The sequence below is a fragment of the Daucus carota genome, chromosome 3 (assembly GCF_001625215.2).
Source record: "Daucus carota subsp. sativus chromosome 3, DH1 v3.0, whole genome shotgun sequence".
Lineage (NCBI taxonomy): Eukaryota > Viridiplantae > Streptophyta > Magnoliopsida > Apiales > Apiaceae > Daucus > Daucus carota.
This window is the reverse complement of record NC_030383.2, coordinates 43,939,910-43,964,180: the sequence shown is the minus strand read 5'-3', so window position 1 is coordinate 43,964,180 and position 24,271 is coordinate 43,939,910. Positions and strand designations below refer to the sequence as shown.

Here is a 24,271-nt window from a genome sequence, read left to right as displayed (position 1 = left end):
GTTCAAAATACGAGCCTGGTAAGTCTCGGAAAAATATTCGATTTTAATGAATATATTTTTACCGACAGTTTGTACTAATATAAGATTACCTTTTCTAAAATATGTGTCCTAGTATTTCTGGAAAATATATTTGATTCTAATGAATACATTTATACAGACAGTTCGTACTAGTACAAGATTATCATTCTTTCACTTGAGACCTCTTTCAATGAGCTTAAATAAAGCCAGGAATATGATGCAGGATTATGACAAAGAATGTATATAAAACAAAATATATGAAAATATGTACTTTAAGAGCATAAATAATGTCTAACATTATTAGAGAGAAGCTAGTGTTCCAAATAGATAATCATGTTTTTGTTCCAAATCTAATGACAACTCATTTATCACACTTTTAGTACTAAGTACATGATGATTATTCATTAGGATGATGTGATGCATTACCTACTTTCATGTACGTGGTCACGCCACATGATACCTTTCGGAAAGATTACTTTTTATGAACATTAATTAAATTCATGTAAAAATTTGAATTGTCCGAACTTGTGATCCATACTTGCATATAATTAGCACGTACTTTGCTAACCAACGTATTATATTTATATGTGATCAAGTTTTGAAAGAAAGCGAACGAAGAAATGGGGTTTGGTTGTATTATAATAGTCTAGTTTTCTGTACTGTTTTTTGGAGAATAATTGTTTACGCAGTAGGGGCCAGGAGTAAGTAGAGTATATTAAAAGACTGCACCAACACAGATACTGTATGCGATTCCTCGTTGCTCTTTGTTACAGGCCAGATTAGTACTGGTAGTATTTTATTAGAGTAAAATCGAAGTATAACTAAGCTTAATGTATTGTAATACTTGAGTTCTGCAGTGGGTAGATATGTCGGTTGGGTGGTCCACTGTGTAGTCCACAGCTCTCTCTTCTCTGGTCGAGTCAAGATACTCCATGTTTTTTGTTCACTCCCTTCGTAGGATTTCATTTTAAGTTTAGGTTTTGTTAATGACATGGAATAGAATGAGGAGGACATTGATGAAAAATTATATAAAAATTATATAGAGGAATAAAGAGTTATGAAACGATACTGATTAAATATGAGTAGTCTCGATTTATGATGAAGATTATGATAAATAAGTGCAACAAATATTCCTTTCAAATATTATATTTTAAGTTCAAATAATTAAAAGAAATGATCAAAAGAATGAAAATTTTATACATTAAATTTATTTAATTTTTACTCTTTTCATTCTACACAACCGAACACAATATATTTTAGTTATATAGAGGTGTTTAGAGAGACACAATATATTTTAGTTGTATAGAGGTCTTTACAGAGACACTTGCAATAGTTATAAGTTACGCGGGTATATTATAGAAGGGGAACCAGATTAGACTTTAATGCCTGATAAATATGATATACAACAGTACCATTGTTTATTGAATTATTGAATTAATGTGGGTGTTTGTTTCCCGCTTTTAAGCCGGGCTTCTGGTTTATAAGTTAGAAGCACTTATTTCGTACCGTTTGTGTAAAAAGTCAGGAAGCACTTATAAAAAGCTAGGAATGCTAGTTTTTGTTTCAGGGCTTCTGCTTATTTCCCAAACACTTTAATCACTTATAAGTCTTAACTTGCTTCTAACTTCTACACCACTTTTTTATTCTAAGCAAGAAGCACTTATTTTAAGCTCACGCAAACAGCCCCAATATATAACTGCAAGTCTGCAAAGTAATAAGTTTACTTTGGATCGGTCAATTAAAGTTTGACTTACAGCTGAGCAAACACAACTCTCTACACAAAGGTTAAATTGAGCATCCCTCGGTCTCGGACGTTCAACCAACACGCACGGTGCATGTTTAAGTAAGTTTTCAAGTTAAGCACATTCCTAAATAATCAATGTTGTGAAAATTGGATTGAGCGGAAAATGATTCGGGTTTTTCTTTAAGCTGAACCAAATCAAACATACTCGGTATATCCCGCTTAGAGTAGGGTCCAAAGATGGTAAAATGTACGTACATCCCGCCTCTACTCTTAAAGTTGAGACAATGTTTCCACGAAGACTCTCGACTTAGTGCACAATAAATAAAATAGTTTGATATAATATTAATATAATACTTTAGCTCATGACCTTTTTCACATAGGACTTACCTAAACTGTTCCTGATTGCCGATGATAGTTGACATTGTGAAGTTCGGTGGAGAAAACGAATCGAGAAATCAAGAATCATCATTTTCACAAAGTGCAAGTTTGAAGGCAATGGGAAAAGAGAGATTGGCGCAAATCAAATTGATGCATAAAACCTAAATAGTCTCCGGTTGTGACTGGTTGTTGACATTGTGAAGTCTGGTGTAGAAAACGAATGGAGAAATCAAGAATCATTACTTGCACAGATTGCAAGATTGAATGCTTGAGTTTGCTTCTATTATTTATAAATTAATTTAGGTAAAACTAGTTTAGATTTGTGGATGAATCAAATATATGATTCAATTGAGCAATAATTAAAAAAAAGGGTAAATTATACTATAATCAATCAGAGAAAAAAAGATATTTGAATTTATATTCTTTATTAATAATCAAAACTTAAAAGTCTCTTTCAGTTTAACTTCACAACTACCAAATACAAAAGTATCAAAATTGGATCATATCATATAATTTTTTTTTATTTAATAATGATCATCATTGTACTAATATGAAAAACTTTTATGTTGACAAAGATTTTAAAATGTAACAACTTACAAATATATCACCGCGCTGATTTGAGGACTTGCTCCGTGTTACTTTTTTCAAACTAAAATGATGTCTGGAGAAAGACTTTAAACACTGACATTTGCCAAGTATGAGGTTTAAATAACTTTTTAAATTTATTATTTATTTTAACTATATGGTTTTTTATTTGATTACATTATCATCTTATTAGTATACTTCTTTACATTATCATTGTTTAGATATAAACAATATAAACATATACATGAAGCTATATATATATATATAGAAATGTGTTTTATATGGGCGCCGTGTCTTTGACTTGGTTACTATTTAGTTTCTTAATCCATCTCGGGCCTATATATATAAAGAATGTGTAGTGTAGAGACGCCAGACATTTTAACACTTAAAAACTTTTCTGATCTCCTTAACCAGGTGCTACTACATACATATATTCGCTATATAGGCATTAGGTGTTTGTACTTGGAAATATTATAAGAAACAAACACTCGGTTCCATATATATAAAGTGTATATATATGTATGTATGTATACATACATATAAATTTATTATTGACACCGTTTTCTGATTTGTTTTTCAAATAGCCGCTGTCAATTATTGGAACATTTTGTACGCTTGACTTGACTTGTACCAATTGACCTAATCAATTCTTCGTTCAATAAATACAATGAACATATTCATGCGTATTGATGTTTAGTGCATTTGGAGATTTCACAAATGACTAACACTGAATTTGAACTATCTTTGATAAATATTCTTGATGATTTCATTCCAAGTTAAAAATGCTTCAGATACTGATTACAAATAATCAGTATGACGATACTAAAAGTCATTGGCACTTGATTCTGAATCGGTAGACAACTCTTGATCCCTGAAATATCATGAACTTTATTCTTCATTGAAGCCTGACTATATTAATGAATTTCTTCCGGTGATCTTGTGAATGCTCCAGTTTGCTCGATTATCAGGATATTCTGATTCCTCAATCTGTCGATTCATGTATTATACTTATAAATTTTACATGTCTTGATTATAGTGTTGAGTTGTCGCTATTACAAGTTACGTTACACTTACCCTTACACAAGGAAGTCGTTCATAATAGTATAATAATAATTATTATTAAATAAAAAAATTAGATGATTATTACTCAAATTTTGGTACTTCATGTTATATCAACGTGTACTACTTTTTTATTTGGTAAATAAAATATGATAGTAATTTTTAGAGTTAATTATTTCATAGATTACATTGTTTGAGTTTAAAAATTAAAAAAAATTGTTAGTGATATAAATCTCTTGATGTGATAGTCGTTACATTATAAAATTCTGGACAACATAAAAATCTTTACATAATAATATAATAACAATAATAGATTTAATTCTTTATCTAGCTCGATTATAATGAAATATAAATTAATGTATTTATAACAAGCTCATATAAAAAATTCTAATGTCTACAAATTTGTTTCAAAAATCTAAAATAAGATGAAGAATATATGTATGGGTCAATTTTTAGTTACCTAATGATTAAAGTGGCTTCAAAAATTTCACAATCACATGATTTAGGGTCTGTTCAAGAGTGTAGTTAATAATTGTTCCGCTGTCAAGAAAAATGCTGGTAAAAAATTTAGTTTTGTAGAAATATAATTGTTTGATTTTTTTATATTTGTTTATTTTGAGTTATAATATAAATAAATAATATTTTAAGTGAGTTTGGATAATAAAATCTATGATAACTTCCCGCAAAAGTTGAAAATCAGCTTTTTTTCAAAAGCACAGGACATGCTTTTTTTAAAATCAACTATTAAGCTAAAAACTGGTGTTGTGAAATACTGCTTTTCTGTTTATCAAACAATTTTTCACATGTTTTTTCAGTAAAAAACTGTTGATGCCGCACTTTCACATGTTTTTTGTGCAAAAAACTGTTGATGTTGTAACAGCAACGCCAAAATAATACCTTATCCGACTTGTACTCAGTTGAGGATTTATGCAATTATGCTCACTTGGGTGGCTACTCGTTGGCAGTTGCTGCGGGTGATTTTACCGACTCGAAATAATATAAAATATAAAACCAGAATACAGAATAAATAAAATAAAAATATATCTTCCATAAACATCTTGCAAAATTTATCTCTCTGCTTCTTTTATTTTTTACCCTTTTTTTACTACTTGACACATATTTTAAGGCATATACATTTTTAGATATATATAAAATATAATTTCGTAACCTCTTTTTGAAATTATCTTTTTATTAAATTTAAATAAAAAAATTTCATTCAAAAGAAATTTTTTAAAACAATTTATAAGATAAAATTTTATAGGAATTTTAAAATGATTGGGGAGCCCCCTATCTACAATATAAAAAAACAGAGTATTATTTTTTGTAAATATATTGGAGGTCATGTTTCTCCAAATATTTAATGTAAAATTATCATGATATCTAAAATCATAATTTTAGAGGAAATCAAATTTTATAATATAGGAACCATCAAAAAATATACACTGTAATATGATTCTAAACTTGATTTGAAAAAAACAAATGGTGTTTAACATAGAACGAAATGGAGATGTTATAATTACCCCATAAATATGCAAGTGTGGAAATGGGGAGAAATGACAGGTTTGATAATTTTGTCTCATTACATTAATAAAGATGTTTGGAAATTTAGTTAAATATACATTATGGTGCTATTTAATCTATTCATTGGAATAGAAATTTTTATTTAATATCGGAAGTCACTTTTTAAGTACAGGTATTTTATCACCAGCATAGACATGCACTTATACTATTTACGATGGTCACTTTCAAACGGTCAAAATCTCTTCGTCCATCTCATTCTTTACGGTATTGTTTTACTATTTATCACATTTTTTAAGATTATATATAAAATGTGATTTTATGATTTACTAATAAAATTTAATTTTTTTAAAAAATTAAGCACCAAAATTTAGTCTAGGAAAAAAAAATAACTTGTGAAATACTTTACAGGAACCGGTGTTGAGCCATTATCCCGTTGTAACACTGGAGGGGGATAGAGACACTATTATTTTTTTTTAAATACATTGGAAGCGATGTTTCTCCAAAAGTTAATGTAAAATTTAGATGTAATGTGGTTTTCTTTTTTCTCTCGTTTCGAGAGTCGACTCCCGTATTAGGATTTCAGCCGTAACTTCTCCGTCTTTCATATCTTCATCTTCTCATCAATTAACTCCTTCGCTCTCTCATCCCCTCTATTATTTTACTAGTTTTTCAATAAAATCAAGATCTAATCTTGTTTGAGTACCTTGTTATCAAGGTTGTGTGCCCATTTTTTTGGGATGTTAGTGTGTGCCCATCTTTTTGAGATGTCAGTTTGTTATGTTTTCGTATTTTTATGTGTCTTGATGTGTCGTTCGATTATTAATCTGGAAAGGAATTATACGGTATTTTGGGAGATCGGCAAGACTCGCATCGATTTCAGAACGATGGTGGATACCGCAAGAACTCACCTTTCACAACAAATAATTGTTCATGTTTTGGGGTCGTTTGGTGCTCCAGGATCAGTTGATTTGACTGATAATTTTGAACATTAGGCTACAGATGATGCTTATGTGAATGTCAATTGCGATACTACTACTTTCATTACTAATGTAGGTTGGATTGCTTGAGATATCATTGTAATATTTTTTAGACCAAAGAATATGAATATTCTATTTGTTAAGCGATCTGAAAACAAAACGACTATGCGTTTAGTTCGTTCTTTATTTCACAATCAGATTGTAGTTGACAGTTCGGAGGTTTGTCCCCACTAGTTTTGTGCTTCGTATTAATAAAATCTTTTGTTTGTCAAAAAAAAAAATTTTAGATGTAATTGCAATTCGGACTCCTTATCTTTCATTCAAAAACGATTTTGTACCCGTACTTTTGAAAACACAAATCAAACTCCATAACTTTACATCCCAAGAACGATATGCACCCCCTCCGTTAACCGCCGTTAACTTATTTGGGTCCGGGATCATTATATTCGGATATAAACCGATCTCGGGTATCTGAGATCCGGATCTGAACTTAATATGATCCGGTATCATATTTTCTATTTTTAACCGGGTAGTTTATAATCCACTGAATATGAGCCGGATAGGATCCACTAACACTAAATATCACTATTATTTCAATTATTTCAATAATTATCATTTAGTCTAAATAAACATAATATTATAAAATATAATAAGTCTAAATTAAAAGTTACAATTATATGTAGAGGTGTATATAATTTATTAAATATATATGAAGATAATAAGCATTATCACATTGAATAAATCATATTTATGAAGATTTAAACTTAAATAAGATATTAAAATTCTATAAAATGATGACTATTTACTTATAATGCAATTGATTAAAACTATAATATGTATATGAGTTCGAATCGAATATGAACCATATGAGACCTGATCTGAGTGAGTATAGGAATTCTCATATCTGGGATCATATATTATCTGAGCTTAATTTTTTCGTCAGATTAGGATCGTTTTCAAAACAGATTTAAGACATGTATCATATTTTCGAGTCGGATATAAGCCGAGACACCGGATAATCCATATCGATTAACAGCACTACATGTGAGAAAAACTAAATAATGTGAAAAAAGAATGAACGGGTAAAAGAGTTAAAGTTTTAACGGTATTATACACCCAATTAACGGCCGCCGCGTGCGATATAAGTTTTTCAAACTATTGGTATAATATCATTTTTAAACGAAAGTTAGGGAGTGCGCAACACCTCTAAAATTTATCACGATATTTAAAATCATAATTTTATAAAAACTAAAAAAAACCCAAATGCCATAACAAATATATAGAGGATTACAATCAAGTGGGTGTTTAGCCGGGTTTTTAAGCTCGACTTCTAGAGTTATAAGTTATAAATATTTATTTGATATTGTTTGTATAAAAGATCAAGAATTACTCATAAAAAACTAAGAATACTAGCTTTTGTTTCATGATTTATACTATTTTTCCAAACACTTTAATCACTTATAAGTCTTAACTTGTTTTTAACATCTACTTATTTTTTTATTTTAAGCAAAAAATATTTATTTTAAACTCACTCATTCGGCCCCTTTTGCCTTCTCTCAGCTTGTTATACTATTTACGGTTGTCACTTTAAAACCGCAGAACTTAAAAATATATTATCTCCCCCAGGCCCCAAATAGACAAAAGTCCAAGCAGGAGCACACGGTAAACGTTTCCCAACGTCACTGTTTATATCCATCCATAAATTCAGCTGAAACAACAGAGCTACCTAGCTCCTGTGTTACTTACATTGTATCTGTATCTATTCTTCTATCTCTCTCAATGTATATTTGTATCATCATTTCTCATTTCAACAGTTTCCAACTCTCCATTCCCATCAAAAACCTTTACAACGCCTCCCACTATTTTTAGCAACACACCTCCAAAACTCCTCCCCTCATCAAGCATCATACAATTGTTGTATCCGTTTCCTCTTCCACACGGAAGCAAACCAAGCTGCCAACTCAAACATAGTCAACAAAAACAACAATAATAAAATGGTGTCTTCTTCTTCTGACTACAACACTCCTCAGTTCCAATCCTCCCCCTCTCTCATGGCCAACAGACATTTTTCTCGTATGACCACTAAATCTTTCTCGGACTTCTTTGTCTATGTCGGCTGCTCTCTTGTAGCTCTGTTGCTCGTTTGGGCTCTCTGGTCATTCTCTACCCCCACCCCTGATCCCAACACCTTCCCCCCAACTTTCATCAAACCTGTAGAAAACGAGCCGGTTAAGTCACAGGGGATCGACTTAAATCACGACTCGTTTATCCCAAGTTTTTACGATGACCCAACTCTGATGTACACAGTCGGGTCACCGCTTAAAAACTGGGATGAGAAAAGAAGTATATGGCTGAGCCACCACCCTTCCTTTGCCGCGGGGGCGAAGGAAAGAATTATGTTAATTTCGGGCTCACAATCCACCCCGTGCAAAAATCCCATGGGTGATCATTTACTTCTAAGGTTTTTCAAAAATAAGGTAGATTATTGTCGTATCCACGGATACGACATTTTCTACAACAATATTCTACTCCAGCCTAAAATGTTCACATTTTGGGCCAAGATTCCGGCGGTCAGGGCCGCCATGGTGGCCCATCCGGAAGCCGAGTGGATCTGGTGGGTCGACTCAGATGCCGCCATCACTGACATGGATTTTAAACTGCCGCTGAACCGTTACAAAGACCATAACCTTGTAGTCCATGGCTGGCCTAAGTTGATCTACGAGAAAAAAAGCTGGACTAGCTTAAACGCCGGCGTTTTCCTCATTAGGAATTGTCAGTGGTCGCTGGATTTCATGGAGGTTTGGGCAAGTATGGGCCCACAAAACCCGAATTATGAAAAATGGGGTGCCACTTTGAGGACAACGTTCAAAGACAAGATTTTCCCCGAGTCGGATGATCAATCGGGTCTGGTTTATTTACTTCTCCATGAGAAAGATACTTGGGGCAAAAAAATCTATGTGGAAGGTAAACATTACCAAGCTTTCCCCTTTTTTCCTGTCGATTTTGGTTACATAAATTTAAATACTTACACATGCGGATTTTTATCATATATTTTGGTGCTAAATTTTTTTTTTTATCTTGACAGGTGAATATTATTTTGAGGGCTATTGGCTAGAAATCGTTGAGAATCTGGAAAATGTGACAAGGAAGTATAATGATATCGAGAAGGGGGCGCGGAGCCTAAGGCGTAGACATGCTGAGAAAGTGAGTGAGCGTTACGGTGAGATGTGGGAAGATCATCTGAAAGATGCCGGTAACGGGAGAGAGGGATGGAGACGGCCGTTTATCACGCATTTCACGGGGTGTCAACCGTGCAGCGGGGACCACAATATGATGTATTCACGGCAAACATGTTGGGGTGCTATGGAAATGGCTCTAAACTTTGCTGATAATCAAGTGCTTCGTAATTTCGGGTTTGTGCACAACAGCTTATCGGATTCGTCCAAAGTTTCTCCGCTGCCGTTCGATTACCCTGCCTCAGAAATCATGTGATGATCCAGAGGTATATATGTTATCAATTTTTAGTTAATTGCAATGGTCTGTGGCAATCGTTTTTAATATCGAAAATTCGAAAATATTTATTACTATAGTGTGGACCTCCATAAACGGGTCGATTTTACATATTAAAATTGATCGAAGAGTGAGGGAGGGTATTGGTAATGTAGCTAGAGTGTTACTCCAACTTATGGATGTTCGTGTACATTTGGTAAAGTAAAAGAGTGTGTTATAATAGTTGTAACTGTTTACAAGATATCCTGAAATTTGGACCACTTCAGTACAGGGCTCCAGTAGACCTAACAAGAAACACCTTTTAATGAAATGGAATCGGCATTGTCCTGTTCTCCATATCGACTGTGTTAGATCTAGCAAGTATGTCGGTGGTTTTTGGATGATTTGTGATGTATATGCTGTTAGATTAACATGGAAGCCGAATGGGGTGCCAAAATATTTAACAAATGATGGACAAAATGATAATGTCTCACGAATTAATGTCTAATATTAACGATAAAGAGTTACTTATTCTTAAACCATTGATGGCTTGAAGCATTGTCTTTGTGCTCTGCCTAAATATATATTATTAAGATACTGTGATGAAAATTAGCGATATGTTGTTCTTCGGATTCTTTGCTTGTTCAATTTGTTGTGTTTATTTTCCTGCTTTAGTATTTGCACTTTGTCGGGGGTATATAACTTTTGTATCTTGTGCTTTTCTTTCTTCTTGTTTAGCATGATTAACGGATGATGTTTCTTGTGTTATGGATGCATAATGTGGTTGAGTGGGTGCTTTTCACTTGCATTAAGATTTATCTATTTGAATTAATGTTACAATAAGCTTGGTAAAAGCCCTAGATAGTTGGTATTGCTAGCCCTTGAATCACTCATTATGTTCTGTTTTTTTGATGCAAAAGAGGGATTCCACTTTGCTGCTTTTCTGTAAAAAGATATTCTTCTTGTGGGAAGATCAAAATGTAACACATAAATAATGAGAATTTTCACTTAATTTGTTACAGAAAAAGCTTTCATCCATAGATTCCACTACATTTCTAATTTCTTTGCACTCAAGAACTACAGTCTTGTTTTGCCTTTATAATTTAGACACCTGTGATAAGTTGTACAGACACAAGCACATGAATATGACTTCATGGAATCATAATTACACACAAGAATGGCCACCAGGTTATTGCCTTTGGTAAAGTAATGGCCATGAGATTCATTTGTGTGGTTGATACCATGCCTCATTTACACCCTCCTTAGTAGTAGTGTTCAATATCTACCTAACTTGTCATAACTATAGTATGGTCTCCATTGCCTTTTCAGTTAATCTGCTGCTTTTAATCTACATTCCTTAGTTATGGGTCATAACTACAGCAATGATATGTTTCAATATCTGATTAAAAAAAACATCATCTTAATTCATTGATGCAGCATTAGGTATCACAGAATTTGATCAATGCACTCTATTTTTTTAATTTGTTTCAGACTGATTTGTTGTCATTAATCTTGCATAAGCCAAACTAAACATGCGTAGTAATACGTTCCCGTCGGTAGCTTTCTAATGAGGCTGAAATGTAAGCACACTTTACCGATACTCTGCAATTAGTGAGGCCTTGACAACAACAAACATATCATCCTTGTCTGCTGTCTTCATGTGCACTCCTGCTAAAGATGCAGATATTAAACACAATCAATGGACTTCATTTTTTCAGTATATCTACATGATAACATGAGAATGTACAATATCAATCACGTGATATTTTATCGTTTACTTGTGTAACAGGTGCCCTTGTTTGGTCAGGTTCATCCACTCCCAAGTATATTACTGCAATATGGGAACTTATCAGATAGTAGCGATCCCTGGTGTATCCGAAGCTATGGCTTGAAGTTCCATATACATAAATGATGTATCTATCTATATCAGAAACTTGCTGAAAGGGGCGAAAAAGAGGCTTGCATCCCTAGCATAATATGACTATGTTTTGATGTCCTACCTGTGTTTTATGTGTATAAGAGAATTATGCTGATTTATAAAAGTAGATTTTGTTTAATTAACCTCCTGGGGAAGCTCTCATGGAATCAATATATCATCAGCATTGTGATTTAAACATGTTAGGTAGGAACAACTGAAGACACACAAACAAAAAGTACTCCTAGTTTCTTGTCAACTGATAACTTGAATGCTAATCAGATGGACAGGGAGTTTCTTGCGGGAATGGGTTAACTAAACACTAGGCCTCAAATTATTGTGAAATTGCTGTTCCCGATATTTAAGGCAAACCATCAAGTGTCATTGTTGTGATTAGCAACTGCTCAAACAGTATCTTTGTATGATTTGCATCCCTTGTTTTCATTTTCGGAGATTGACATAAAGGAGAAGTCCAAGAGTGCCTCAAATTGATGTCTTAAATCAAAATTTGAGATATTGGAAGTAAATTAGTGCTCTAACAATGTCCTAGTGGTGCCTTGACAATAGCACATCTCTCAAATGCTTTATTTTTGTGGCACAAGTATGCATGCCCTAAATCATTCCTACCAATAAAATATTACTAGCTTTCTCTCATTTCAACACATCTCTCTCCTCTTTCCTTTTCAGATCCCTCCAACGATAATTCAAATATATTACTATTTTAATAATAAAGCACAATAATAAAACATATTGTTGGAGTTGGTATATTAAAATGATATCCTAAATCAGTAGGAGATTAATTTTTATTATATTTATTTGACAATTGATAGGACATTGTTGAATTTGGTGAGAGTTTAAAAAAAGACAAAGGACAAAAGTGATGGTGTTAACAAGAAAATCTTTTTTTTCTTTGACAGGACTCAGGAGTGTTAAAAGGAACCTGATTGAACCTTCTTTCTGCAATACTTCATAGTTCAGAACTTCAGATAGTCATTCAGAGCTGGGAAGTAATCGATGTCAACAGTTTTAACGAATTTATAATATTGGGATTGTACATAGTAGATGTTACTCCCTCCGTCCCCCTGAGTTGTATACATTGGGCCGTAAGGATGGCAATCGGGTCGGATCGGGTCGGGTTTCATGAAATCCATATCCAATCCGTTATATTTCGGATCGGATCGGGTTCGGGTTTGGATATTAAAATGTAAAATCCAAATCCAATCCGTCGGGTTTTTTTGGGTTTCGGATCGGATTCGGGTTTCAACCGGATATCTTAAAAAAAATTAAAAATTATAAACCTGTCTGAACTATGATAATTAAGTATTTTTTTTCAAAATTAAGATTATTGGATTGGTTTCTATTGGTTTAAATTAGAATAATATAAACTTAAACCATATTAATTTTCATTATTACCAATATACAATATATTTTATACAATATATTATTAATAAAGTATTTGTCTGAAATAGAAACCCTTATTCCTTTAACCTAGTCTATTGATATTGAGAGTATTATATTACATTCATCCAAATAATTAAATATAAATATGTTATATATATAGACACACACACACATTCATATTAAATTATTTATAATATATATATATATAATATTCGGGTTTTTTTCGGGTTTCGGGTTCGGATCGGGTTCGGATAGGATTTCGGGTTTCGGATCGGGTTTCGGATCGGTAGAGGTCATATCCATATCCAAATCCAAAAAATTTCGGGTACAAAAATCAAATCCATATCCAAATCCAAATCCAAAAATTCGGGTTCGGTATATCCAAAAATTCGGGTTTCGGATCGGGTATCCGTCGGATCGGATTATTTTGCCATCCCTACATTGGGGGGTGGGGACGCGGCACGGACTTTAATGCTCCTGTAAAGTGTAGTTGTGTAATTTATTTTTAAAATTTTCTTTTTCTGAATTAAAGTTTGGATGTTATATTTTTATTCAGAAAAAGAAAATCTCAAAAATAAGTTACGGAACTATATTTTATAAGAGCATTGAAATGCGTGTCGAGCAGTTGAAAAGAAACGTATACAATTAAATGGGACAGATGGAGTAATTAAGAAAGAGTTAAGTTACATGTAGTCCACATATTTACTGTAGTACCGTAGACCACGTATGTTCTGCAACTTTAGAATGACATAAAAAACATTGCAAAATGTATGAAACTTGTTATTTTGTGAAATACATTCTATAAATATCACTATTTCATGAAAAATATTGAAAATCATTTATGTTCGACAAGTAGAACACATATGTTCTGTAATATGTAAATATGTTCTGCAAACTTGACATGTTTTGCAGAATAATATGTTCTATTTAACTTGTAGAATGTTTAGGATTGTCAAAATTTTTAACAAAATAATGATGTTTATAGAACATGATCTGCAAAATAACACATTTTGCAATGTTTTTATGTCATTCTATAGTTGCAGAACATACATGGTCTACGGTACTACAGTAAATATGTGGACTACATGGAACTTTATTCAATTAAGAAAATATAAAATAGTGTTATACTTTTTTAAACGGTTCGTCTAGTGTTTCCATGCGAATTAAAAATAAAAAATCAATTAAATAATATTAAATTTATATAATTTAGTATTTGGTGTGTGCTCACGAACAAACATAAAAGAAACGATTTATTAAAAACCTGCGAAAATAATGAATATCCTCCTCTCAAGTCTCACTCAGTTTCTTGTACTGGGGTTAGACAGTGCGTATTTGGCAATACGAGCCCATTTAAATATACAAACCGCTCGCCCAACCTATAATCCATATATACTTAATACATGCTAGTGAACACTCCAAAAAAGTCCTAAAAATACCCATGCTTTTGGCCAGACCCATGCCCGTTTACCCGTTAACCCATTTACCCAACTTTCCACAGTTCAAATTAGAATTCCGTAATTATGCTTATTGTTAGGGATAATTACTCAGTGATTTATTTGACATATTCTCTTGCCTTATCCTACATCTTTGCTTTCAAAAATTTGAATCCGAGATATGCTAGCAACTCATTCCAGTTAGCCGTGAGTTGCCGGAGCAGTGTTCAATCAATCTCCAAGAAGGCTGGTGATGAAGAGTGATGGATCAGGGGGTGGTATCCCTCCAAACTCATATGTCGCAGGTTCATCCCGTATGCCTTTCATAGAATACATGTCACGTTTTCAATATTGTAAGTGTCCGCGTATTCACTATTCTAAATTTTCAGGTAGGAAACGCCGTGGAAGTGGTTCAGCACTTGATGATTTTTTGCATGATAGAATGGCAAAAATGCAGCAGCGCGGCGATACTAATTCAGGTGTGAATCAGAAAGCCGGACATGGTATGGTTTCAATCTTGATCGAGTGGTATTTGTTTGTTTCAATAGTTGTTGTTTCTGTATCTGCATTCATGTGTTTGATGTTAGATTTGCAAGAAAATCCAGGGACTCCACTATTAAGCCTTCACAATAACAGTTTCATCAACACACCAAGTGATCGTAATGGTACCTGTTTGTCTTATTAAAGATTAAACTGTGTCTGTTGTTTTTGTCTTTGGAATTACAATCATGTGTTTGATGTTAGATTTGCAAAAAACAACAAGGCCTCCACTATCCAGCTTAGGTTCGAACAGTCTCTTCAACAAAGCAAGTGATTATAATGGTATGCCTCAATATCGATTAAGTGAGTTTTGGTGTATGTGTTTTTGTTTTTGTAGTTAAAATCATGTGTTTTTGTAGACACGAACCAAACCTTCAAAAGACCAATTCATCATAACGCCGTACCAAGTCAGAATCACGTTGAATCAACTGCCGATGGTAAAGTCATCAATAAGATGCATGTCATATTCTATCCAGCAGATGTTTTTTTGTTGTCACAATTTCTGCACTTGATCTGTAAACAGTTGATTTCCAAGATCTTAATGATAAAGAGAATACTCCGGTTTCTACGGCACAGCAAAAACCAGGTCATAAATCCACTCATTAGCACTCATTGTTTGCTCGAATGTGCTTTCGTCGATTTGTGTTTGCTATGATTTTACCTGTGTTGCCAGGTTCCAGTCGTAAATGTAGAGGACCAAGCATCCAAACGATACTTGATGGGAAAAGTTGTGGTCTCTCGGCATCGACCAAAAACCAAAGTGGTATGTGCAAAGTAATGTATATTTTTTATTTTATTTATAACTTGCTATGATGTCAAGTGTGCATTTACATTTTTGACGTAACATGCCATGCTGCCTTATATGCACTTTTCTTTTATATCTAACTTGCTATTTTGTATAATTCAAAGAGTACTGTTTATATGATACCATGTAGATGTCAAGAAACGAGGTCGTGAACCGGGAGTCAACAAACTGTTTAATAGTCTGCATGAGGTTATTGGATCTTCTGGAGTGATTAATCAGGGTATGTGTCGGGCATGCCGTAACATGTGTTTATGAACGTTTTTCCTCATCTTGATGTAACGACTCCCGATTTGTCTTTGCAGAAACAAAGAAGAGAGTCAGGGGACTCGGAGCCAAAACACTCGCAAGGCGGAAGCTTGCTCAAGATGCTCAGAATGCCACCATGGAGTCAGCCCCAATTAAACATTGTAACTAACACATACAACCTTCCATTTAACAGTGTTAATCATTCTGCACTCAAAAAATAATTAATAATTAATCATTCTTCACCTTTGCACTCATGTGTAATTTGCATGTGAGGTTTTGGATTTTTAGTTGGCTCACCGCATTTATTAATATGCTGTTTGCAGGTCATGAAGTGTCTGCTGATGTGCCCGGTTTGTGTAATTCTGTTTCCCATTTAAATCCATTGCATGTATAGTATTTCTGGTGGTTAATCTGCATGTTTGCACTAACAATATAGGATCAGCAACTCCGAAAAGTGCGCTCACATTCCAAGGAGGTGCAAGTGATGGTCCAAAGTCAACACCCGAGCTTTATAGGTCACACACATCCCAGAATACAGTTGGACATGCTCAGACAAGTACCATATCTTCGTGTGTCGTCGAAAAGATCGGCAGAGATGGTATGTTTATAGGTGCAAAATCATGTTGGTCTTGAGCTATATTAAACCAGGAATCAGAAAGAACTATGCGTTCACGATTAACCTTATATTTAGATCACTGTAAACATTTTTTATAGGAAGCTTATGTTAGTTTTTAATTCATGGACACCCTGTTAACAATATATCACTTAAATTAAAGCAGATTGTCGCAGAGTTTTCCGTCCACATTCTGGTGCGTCTACTTCTGGTGCGAAAGATCTCCTGGGAGAATTTGACGATGCGCTTGAGCAATCTGATTTCATTGAAGATGTATATATGCAAGGTACTGTTGTGCAGCCATGTATAAGCGTTTGAGTGCAGCTTTCACTATTGAGCTTCAATGTCTAACCAATGCAAACTATTCAGGTCAAGATGACACTGCCAATGATCCTGACATGTGGAAGGGTTACTGCAGCATTGGACCTCCTAATGCTACATGTGCCATATGCCGTGCTGTAATGTGGGATATGGAACGCAACAACAAATCTAATCGGAATGCTCCCCCGTCCTTCTCATTGTGCTGCAAAAGTGGCCAGGTTATACTCCCTCTAGAGGATCACCCTCCAGAACCTTTAGCATCTCTGCTTAATGGTGGTCCGAAAACACCTCATTTCCGACAGAATATAAGGGTTTATAACTGCATGTTTGCAATGTGTTCGAGCGGCGGCAAAGTTGATCATAAGATAAACAGGGGCGGAGCACCATTTTGCTTTAAAATAAGGGGTCAAAATATGCATTTTATTGGTAGCCTTATCCCTGAAGAAGGCTCCAAACCAAAATTCTGTCAGCTATATATATATGACACCGATAATGAAAATAGTAATCGAATTGGAGCAGTCGGTTCAAAGCCAGACGACGTGGACATGGAGATAGTTGAAGGTTTAACCAGGATGCTTGATGAAAAGAATAAGCTGGTCCGATACTTCCGATCTGCACGTGAGAAACACAGGAATGGTGATCAGACGGAGTTCAAGTTGATCCTTATCTCTTCACAGGCCCAGAATGGTCGTCCAAATATAATTGGCCCGTCTAACGAGGTTGCTGGACTGATAGTCAATGCCAGTGCAGACACGGCTGGTTGTAGAGATACTGTCTGTCATACCAAACAAGGTCATCTCAAAAGAGTGTTTGAGACGGATCCCTTTTTTATGCAGCTCCAATTTCCACTGTTGTTTCCACTTGGTGAGGATGGATACCACACTAAAATTCCCCTGAGAAATGTTAAGAAGAGGAGATTACAAATAGAGGATCCTGATGACCATGAAGGTGAAAGAAAAATCAGGGATCATGTCTCCATGAAAGAATATTATTCATCTAAGCTCATGATACGTCTTAATGAAGGTTGTTATACATCTGAAAGAATAATGTCAACTAATGTAATGTTCATATTTAGTGTGACTGAGTTCTACACATCCCATGATTGTGACTTTCATTTATATTTTAAGTTGACATGTTTGTTTTCCATTTCAGGTTTGACGCCGCACCTTGGTGGGAGGTTGTGGCAGCAATATGTTATTGATGCTTTCACGGCAATGGAACAGTACAGACTTGATTGGATTTCGAGAAATCAGACTACCATCCGTTCTGATCTTTATACATCTGTCCGCGATGCTGTACGTCGTGGAGACAATGATCCATCACACGTTGGTAAATGTGTTATACTTCCTGCTTCCTTCACAGGTTCCAAACGATACATGTCGCAGTACTTCAAGGATTCACTGGCTTTGTGTCGCAGTATTGGCCATCCATCTTTATTCTTAACAATGACTACGAATTCAAAATGGCCTGAGATACAAGAAATGATGAAACATCTGCCTGGTGTGAATGTGGCCGATGCTCCAGATGTGGTTGCACGTGTGTTTAAATTGAAGCTTGACCAGCTAATAGATCTCATTAAAAAAAAACATTTCTTCGGACGCTGTATTGGGTGTTAAGTAATTCATACCCTTTTCCACTATACATGAAATGCATAGCTGTTTGTCTTTGTGCTAATGATTGCTTACTGACCTTAGTTTTCTTCATATTTGCAGTGATGCACGTCATTGAATTTCAAAAACGTGGCCTGCCACACGCTCATATGTTGATCTGGCTCGACGACAGGGATAAGCCTAAGACTGCGGAGCAAATTGACAAGTTAGTGAGTGCAGAAATACCAGATGAGCACGAGGATAGCATTGGATACAATGCGGTGAAAAATTATATGATCCATGGTCCATGCGGTAAAGATGCAACTTATTCCGCTTGCATGGTCAATGGCAGATGTGGACGTCATTTTCCCAAGAGGTATATATTTTACGTTTTCATATATGGATAAATTGCCAGTGCACCATCACATTGTATTATATAAATGTTTGTTACGTCATGGTCCAGGTATAATGGAGTTACATGTTTTGATGAATCTGGGTTTCCCATATACCGGCGTCGCAACACTGGAAGGACTGTGTTGAGAAAAGGTGTGATCCTTGATAATAAATTTGTTGTTCCTTACAACAGGGAATTGTTGCTTCGTTTTCAGTGTCACATCAACCTAGAGATATGCAATAACTCACGATCTTTGAAGTACTTATTTAAGTATTGCCTAAAAGGCCATGACACTGCTACAATGCTTCTAAAGCGGAAGAATGATAATTCTGCGAACATTGCATCAGCAGCCTCCAAGTCCAAGATATTTGATGAAGTTAAACATTACTTGGATGGTCGATACGTGTGTGCATCTGAAGCTGCGTGGAGGATATTGGGTTTTGATATTCATTCAAGATGGCCATCTGTTGATCGTCTACCAATTCATCTACCAGAGAGCAAATATGTGAGCTTCAAGACAGGAGATTCCCTTCAAAATGTTTGCAAACGTGCAGATGCAAAAATGAGCAAACTTGAGGCTTGGTTCGTAGCAAATCAAAAGCTTCCAGAGGCTAGGAATTACACATATGCTGAGTTCCCTACATATTTTACATGGCTCCCCAAAGAATGCAAGTGGAAATATAGGCAGAGAGGTGAGGTTGTTGGCAGGCTATCGGAAGTTCATCCGACTGCTGGTGACCTGCTCTATCTTCGAATGTTGTTGTTACGGAAAAAGGGATGTACTAAATTTGAGGATCTTCGCACTATCGATGGAGTGTTGCACGATACATATAAAGAGGCATGTGGTGCCTTGGGATTGTTGCAGAATGATAAACAGTGGCATGATGCTTTGTCTGAGAATGCACAATCATCATTTCCTCATCAGCTTAGGGAGATGTTTGTGAACATCCTGTCTTACAGTTCTGTTGCCGATCCTCATCTCCTATGGAAGTGTCACTGGAGGTGCATGTCCGAAGACATTTTAGTCAAGCGCCGTAATGTGACTGGTAATTTTGAACTAGAACTTACAGATACCGACTTACAGAATTATGCACTTTCAGGTAATATTCTTTTTTAATAGCATGTATATAATCTGAAACGCACTTAGTTTTAAATAGCTATTTTGGTTCATTTGTGTCGTCGTTCATTATGCCTCTTAGCTGTTCCTTATTTATTTAACAATATATGACCTCTATTGGTTAGTTTAAATATACAGTTAATGAGTGGCAGTTTTAAACATGAATCTGTTGGAGGATCAGCAAATTAGAGTACAAACCAACAACTTTAGTCTCGCTGAGACCTCCCAGTTATCATCATTATTTATATTTGAGATATTAATTAATTGTAGTCAGTCTCTTTTGTAGATTAACCAGACGACACAACATCCACATGTTCTCGGAGCGTTGTTGTCTGAGGATTCATGTTGTAAACTACAATGAATAATGTATAGAGGATAAGTACTGGTAGTTATGAAGGTTTATAAGATAGGATGAGCGTAGATTAAGTAATTTGTGGATTTTTTAATAAATTGAGTTGTTGGTGACTCAGTACACTTTGATTATATTTACTCACGATTCTTCCTGTTCATACAGAAATCGAGAAGCTCTTTAGCGATATCGGAAAAAGTTTGAGAGACTTCCCTGATATGCCATTCCCACCAGAAATTTACATTTCATCTGATTCCAACCGACTCATCGCTGAAGAAACTTCCTATGATGTTCAAGAAATGAAGGAAAAACACGAGACTAATCATAAAAAACTTAATGCAGAGCAGAAGATTGTTCACGACTCAGTCATAAAGTCTGTTAATACGAAGGAAGGTGGTCTTTTCTTTGTACACGGTTCTGGCGGTTGTGGTAAGACTTTCCTATGGCAGACGATAATTGCTGCACTTCGTGCCAACCGCCAGATAGTTCTCCCTGTGGCATCTTCTGGGATTGCTGCCACGCTTCTCCCTGGTGGGAGGACCGCTCACTCTCGCTTCCACATACCTCTCAAGCTTGATCAGTACTCTTCAGCTGGAATAAAGCACGGCACCGAAATTGCAGAACTTCTTCAAAGCACTGATTTAATAATTTGGGACGAGGCTCCGATGCAGCATCGTTACGCGTTTGAGTGTGTGGACCGCAGCATACGGGATATAATGTCTGCCGTTAACCCGGAAAAAGCTCAAAAACCTTTTGGAGGCATAACCGTTGTGTTTGGCGGCGATTTTCGTCAAATCTTACCTGTTATCCCCAAGGCAGGGAGACCCGATATTGTTGGTGCTTCTCTGAATAATTCTCGCCTGTGGGAACACTGCAAGGTCTTCCTCCTTTTTCGGAATATGCGTTTGCATGCTGGCAACACAGAAGAGCAAAACAGACTTATAAAGGAGTTTAGTGACTGGCAGTTAAAAGTTGGAGATGGGAAGGTCGATCCAATTAGCTTCAAGGAGCATGTTTCCGAGGTATTATTTAGGTTACCACAGCAGCATGTTATTCACTCCGAGGACAAACCAATACAGGATCTGATTGATGTTGTCTATCCAGATTTTGCAAACCGATGTTCATCTTCTGAGTATTTTAGTTCCCGTGCCATTCTCACGCCAACAAATGCAGTTGTTGATGACATAAATTACGCTATTCTTGACAAACTTCCTGGAGAGACGTATACATACCTGAGTCAGGACTCATTAGAAGACCAGGGTGTGGAAGAGAATGATTTCGACGAGTCGTTCCCAATCGAATATCTAAATTCATTGAACCTGCCTTGCATTCCTAAACATGAATTGAGGGTAAAAGTTGGTACTCCGGTTATGCTGATGAGGAACTTAAACCAGATAAACGGTCTTTGCAACGGAACTCGGATGATAGTGACTGGATGCAAGAAGAACACTATTGAATGTGAAATAATGTCCGGTTCCCATGCTGGTAAAAAGCATCTGATACCGCGCATTGAAATGATCCCCACCGAGACACCCTGGCCTTTTGATTTCAAGAGAACGCAATTTCCAATTCAGATTTGTTTCGCAATGACCATAAATAAGAGTCAGGGTCAATCAATGGATATAGTTGGATTATTCTTGCCCAGACCTGTCTTCTGCCATGGACAGCTTTACGTTGCAATATCCAGGGTTACTTCCTCAGCAGGACTTCACATATTGGTCATAAACGATGAGGGGAAGACGTCGGATGTGACCTCTAATGTTGTTTTTCACGAAGTTTTTTACAACATACCATCTGTTGGTTGAGAGTTTTGAACTTAGATACTCATGTTTGAAATATCGTGGTTTTGAGTCGCATTCAACTTTTTAATTGCTATTTCCGACGCATGATATTACTCAGATCATTCTGTAATAAATTATACCACTATCTACGGTCCATCTGCTTAATAACACAGATAGTCCAAAACTCTGTTTGCTAATACAAGTACTACACTTTGGTATATTCTAAAATTGCTTTTTTCTTTGTATTTTTCCAGGTTATAAACTTCTGAGAGGCAATGCAGATGGATTATGCCTAAAAATTAAAAAACAATAAAGATATAAAGAGAAAAAAAAAACATTTGTGACATTGTATAGTATTATATATAAAAAATTTCAAAGTTTGTATATGTAAATAAAGCAGGAATACCTTTAAAACTTATCATTCTAATTAGCACAACGTCAATAATTTCAACACCAAAGCATATAATTTATAATTCATATTACTAACAATGAATTACGTAGAGATAACAGAGCAGGTCTTGATCTTCTAATTAGATAAAATACCAGGACATATTAAAGACATGACAGATGAAATATAAAACTAGACACACTAGAGAGACAACATGTGACTCCTCTGCATCAGCACACTATCTTCAATCGATCACTTTTGAAGAGATCCCTCGGCCTCAGACCTTGAGAGTTGTATTAGTTTTGGTGAGAGCAAGCGCCTTTGTTTTTCAATAATTTCTGCCCTTTCTCTCATCTCAATCATGTTTTGTTCTAGCATCCTTTTGTACTGCTTGAATAATTTCTCCTGCTCCTGTAATTCAATCTCTCTATATACCCTGTGATCCCTCAAAGATTCGTCGGATTCCCTGGCTAGCTTTCTTATATCTGTGTTGCCTGACGTCCGTGCTCTTTCCTCATCCCCAGTAGAAGTAACTCCCACAACGTCTTCTCCACCATTGAGTAACTCAATTACTCTCCTACATAAAAAAAAACAAAGAATCATGTACTACCTGTATTAATGATAAGTATAGAAGTATTGATCTACCTATGCTGTTCTTCCAGGAACAATCCGCGTGTTAGAATCTCTGCCTGTCTATCTGTCATGCTTTTGCACATCATTGCAAAGTCTTCATTGGCTGCTTTCATGTCGCTGTTTAGATTGGCAGAATCATTGTTTAGTTTTGTTAGCTCTACGACTAGGCCGTCCTGCACACTCTCGGAATGCTTCCTCTTCGTTCCCCTGGGATCCATTGTATCAGGTTTTGCCAATGTTTATGTGTTTGTAGGGTGAATTACTAAATTATTTTGCTTATCCACACATATAGAGGCTCACTACCGTGATGGGGATACACACGATCGTCCACAACGTGGTAATAATGGGCCAGTAACTGCATTGATTTAGTTAATCTGTACGTGGTAAATGTACGTGAAAATTTGGACAATTTTATTAGAAATTATAGAGTTATACGCAGGTTATATATTGATATACTAAGCATAATTAAACAAGTTGAGTGAAATTAGAGCACGCAAATAAATTACATGAAATGGTAAGTTGCATTACCTTTTTTAACATAACTAACGTTCATAATATGACCAGCTCTTTCAATACATAACAAACATGGAGGTATAAATTAAAATAAACTCTCACACTTAAATATTTTATATTCTGGAAGTAACAATAATTTCAATTTTAACTGATATGTGCAAATTTTATAATAAAAATGTCATACTACTAAAAATTTATTCACATGGATGGATTAAAATCCAACTTGAGGTGTAAATAATTTTAAAATTTTTGCGACACGAGAGAATGGTTTCATGGTAAGAGCATCTCCAACGGCGTTGGCTATAATTGTTGGCTAAATTGGACCTGTAAGACATTATGTAAAATTTGCTGAATCTGTAAGACATTTTGCTTCAATGGTACTGGCTATATTGGTTGGCTATAATTTAAAAATAGTATGTTATTAATATTTTAAATTGTTAAAATAGAATATATCAGTTCAAT

At 35.1% G+C, this 24,271-nt stretch overlaps 2 protein-coding genes across 3 annotated transcripts; both read left to right on the top strand.

The window, feature by feature from the left end:
- The first annotated feature begins 7,884 nt into the window (after positions 1-7,884).
- On the top strand, positions 7,885-11,832 carry LOC108214966 (putative glycosyltransferase 7). 2 transcript variants are annotated; one of them, XM_017387244.2, is made up of 3 exons: positions 7,885-9,246; positions 9,368-9,784; positions 11,561-11,832. In XM_017387244.2, exons 1-2 carry the CDS (start codon positions 8,277-8,279, stop codon positions 9,772-9,774), a joined length of 1,377 nt encoding a protein of 458 aa, XP_017242733.1. In that variant the 5' UTR covers positions 7,885-8,276; the 3' UTR covers positions 9,775-9,784; positions 11,561-11,832. The 2 variants fall into 2 exon arrangements, with proteins under 2 accessions (XP_017242733.1, XP_017242734.1); XM_017387245.2 differs by having other exon boundaries at positions 7,930-9,246; positions 11,579-11,832.
- Positions 11,833-14,773: 2,941 nt separating this feature from the next.
- Positions 14,774-22,299, top strand: LOC108212524 (uncharacterized). The gene is made up of 15 exons (XM_017384249.2): positions 14,774-14,825; positions 14,910-15,023; positions 15,108-15,185; positions 15,584-15,646; positions 15,734-15,823; positions 15,996-16,085; positions 16,168-16,272; positions 16,435-16,461; positions 16,548-16,709; positions 16,891-17,010; positions 17,094-18,068; positions 18,198-18,647; positions 18,758-19,010; positions 19,098-20,128; positions 20,660-22,299. Exons 1-15 carry the CDS (start codon positions 14,774-14,776, stop codon positions 22,297-22,299), a joined length of 5,250 nt encoding a protein of 1,749 aa, XP_017239738.2.
- The last annotated feature ends 1,972 nt before the right edge of the window (positions 22,300-24,271 follow it).

Excerpts from the sequence above, each read along its gene's own strand:
- LOC108214966 (XM_017387244.2), top strand. The coding sequence starts at position 8,277 with ATGGTGTCTTCTTCTTCTGACTACAACACTCCTCAGTTCCAATCCTCC. Across the intron at positions 9,247-9,367 it reads CAAAAAAATCTATGTGGAAG|GTGAATATTATTTTGAGGGC; the intron begins GTAAACATTACC and ends TTATCTTGACAG.
- LOC108212524 (XM_017384249.2), top strand. The coding sequence starts at position 14,774 with ATGAAGAGTGATGGATCAGGGGGTGGTATCCCTCCAAACTCATATGTC. Across the intron at positions 14,826-14,909 it reads TCCAAACTCATATGTCGCAG|GTAGGAAACGCCGTGGAAGT; the intron begins GTTCATCCCGTA and ends CTAAATTTTCAG. Across the intron at positions 17,011-17,093 it reads TGAAGATGTATATATGCAAG|GTCAAGATGACACTGCCAAT; the intron begins GTACTGTTGTGC and ends CAAACTATTCAG.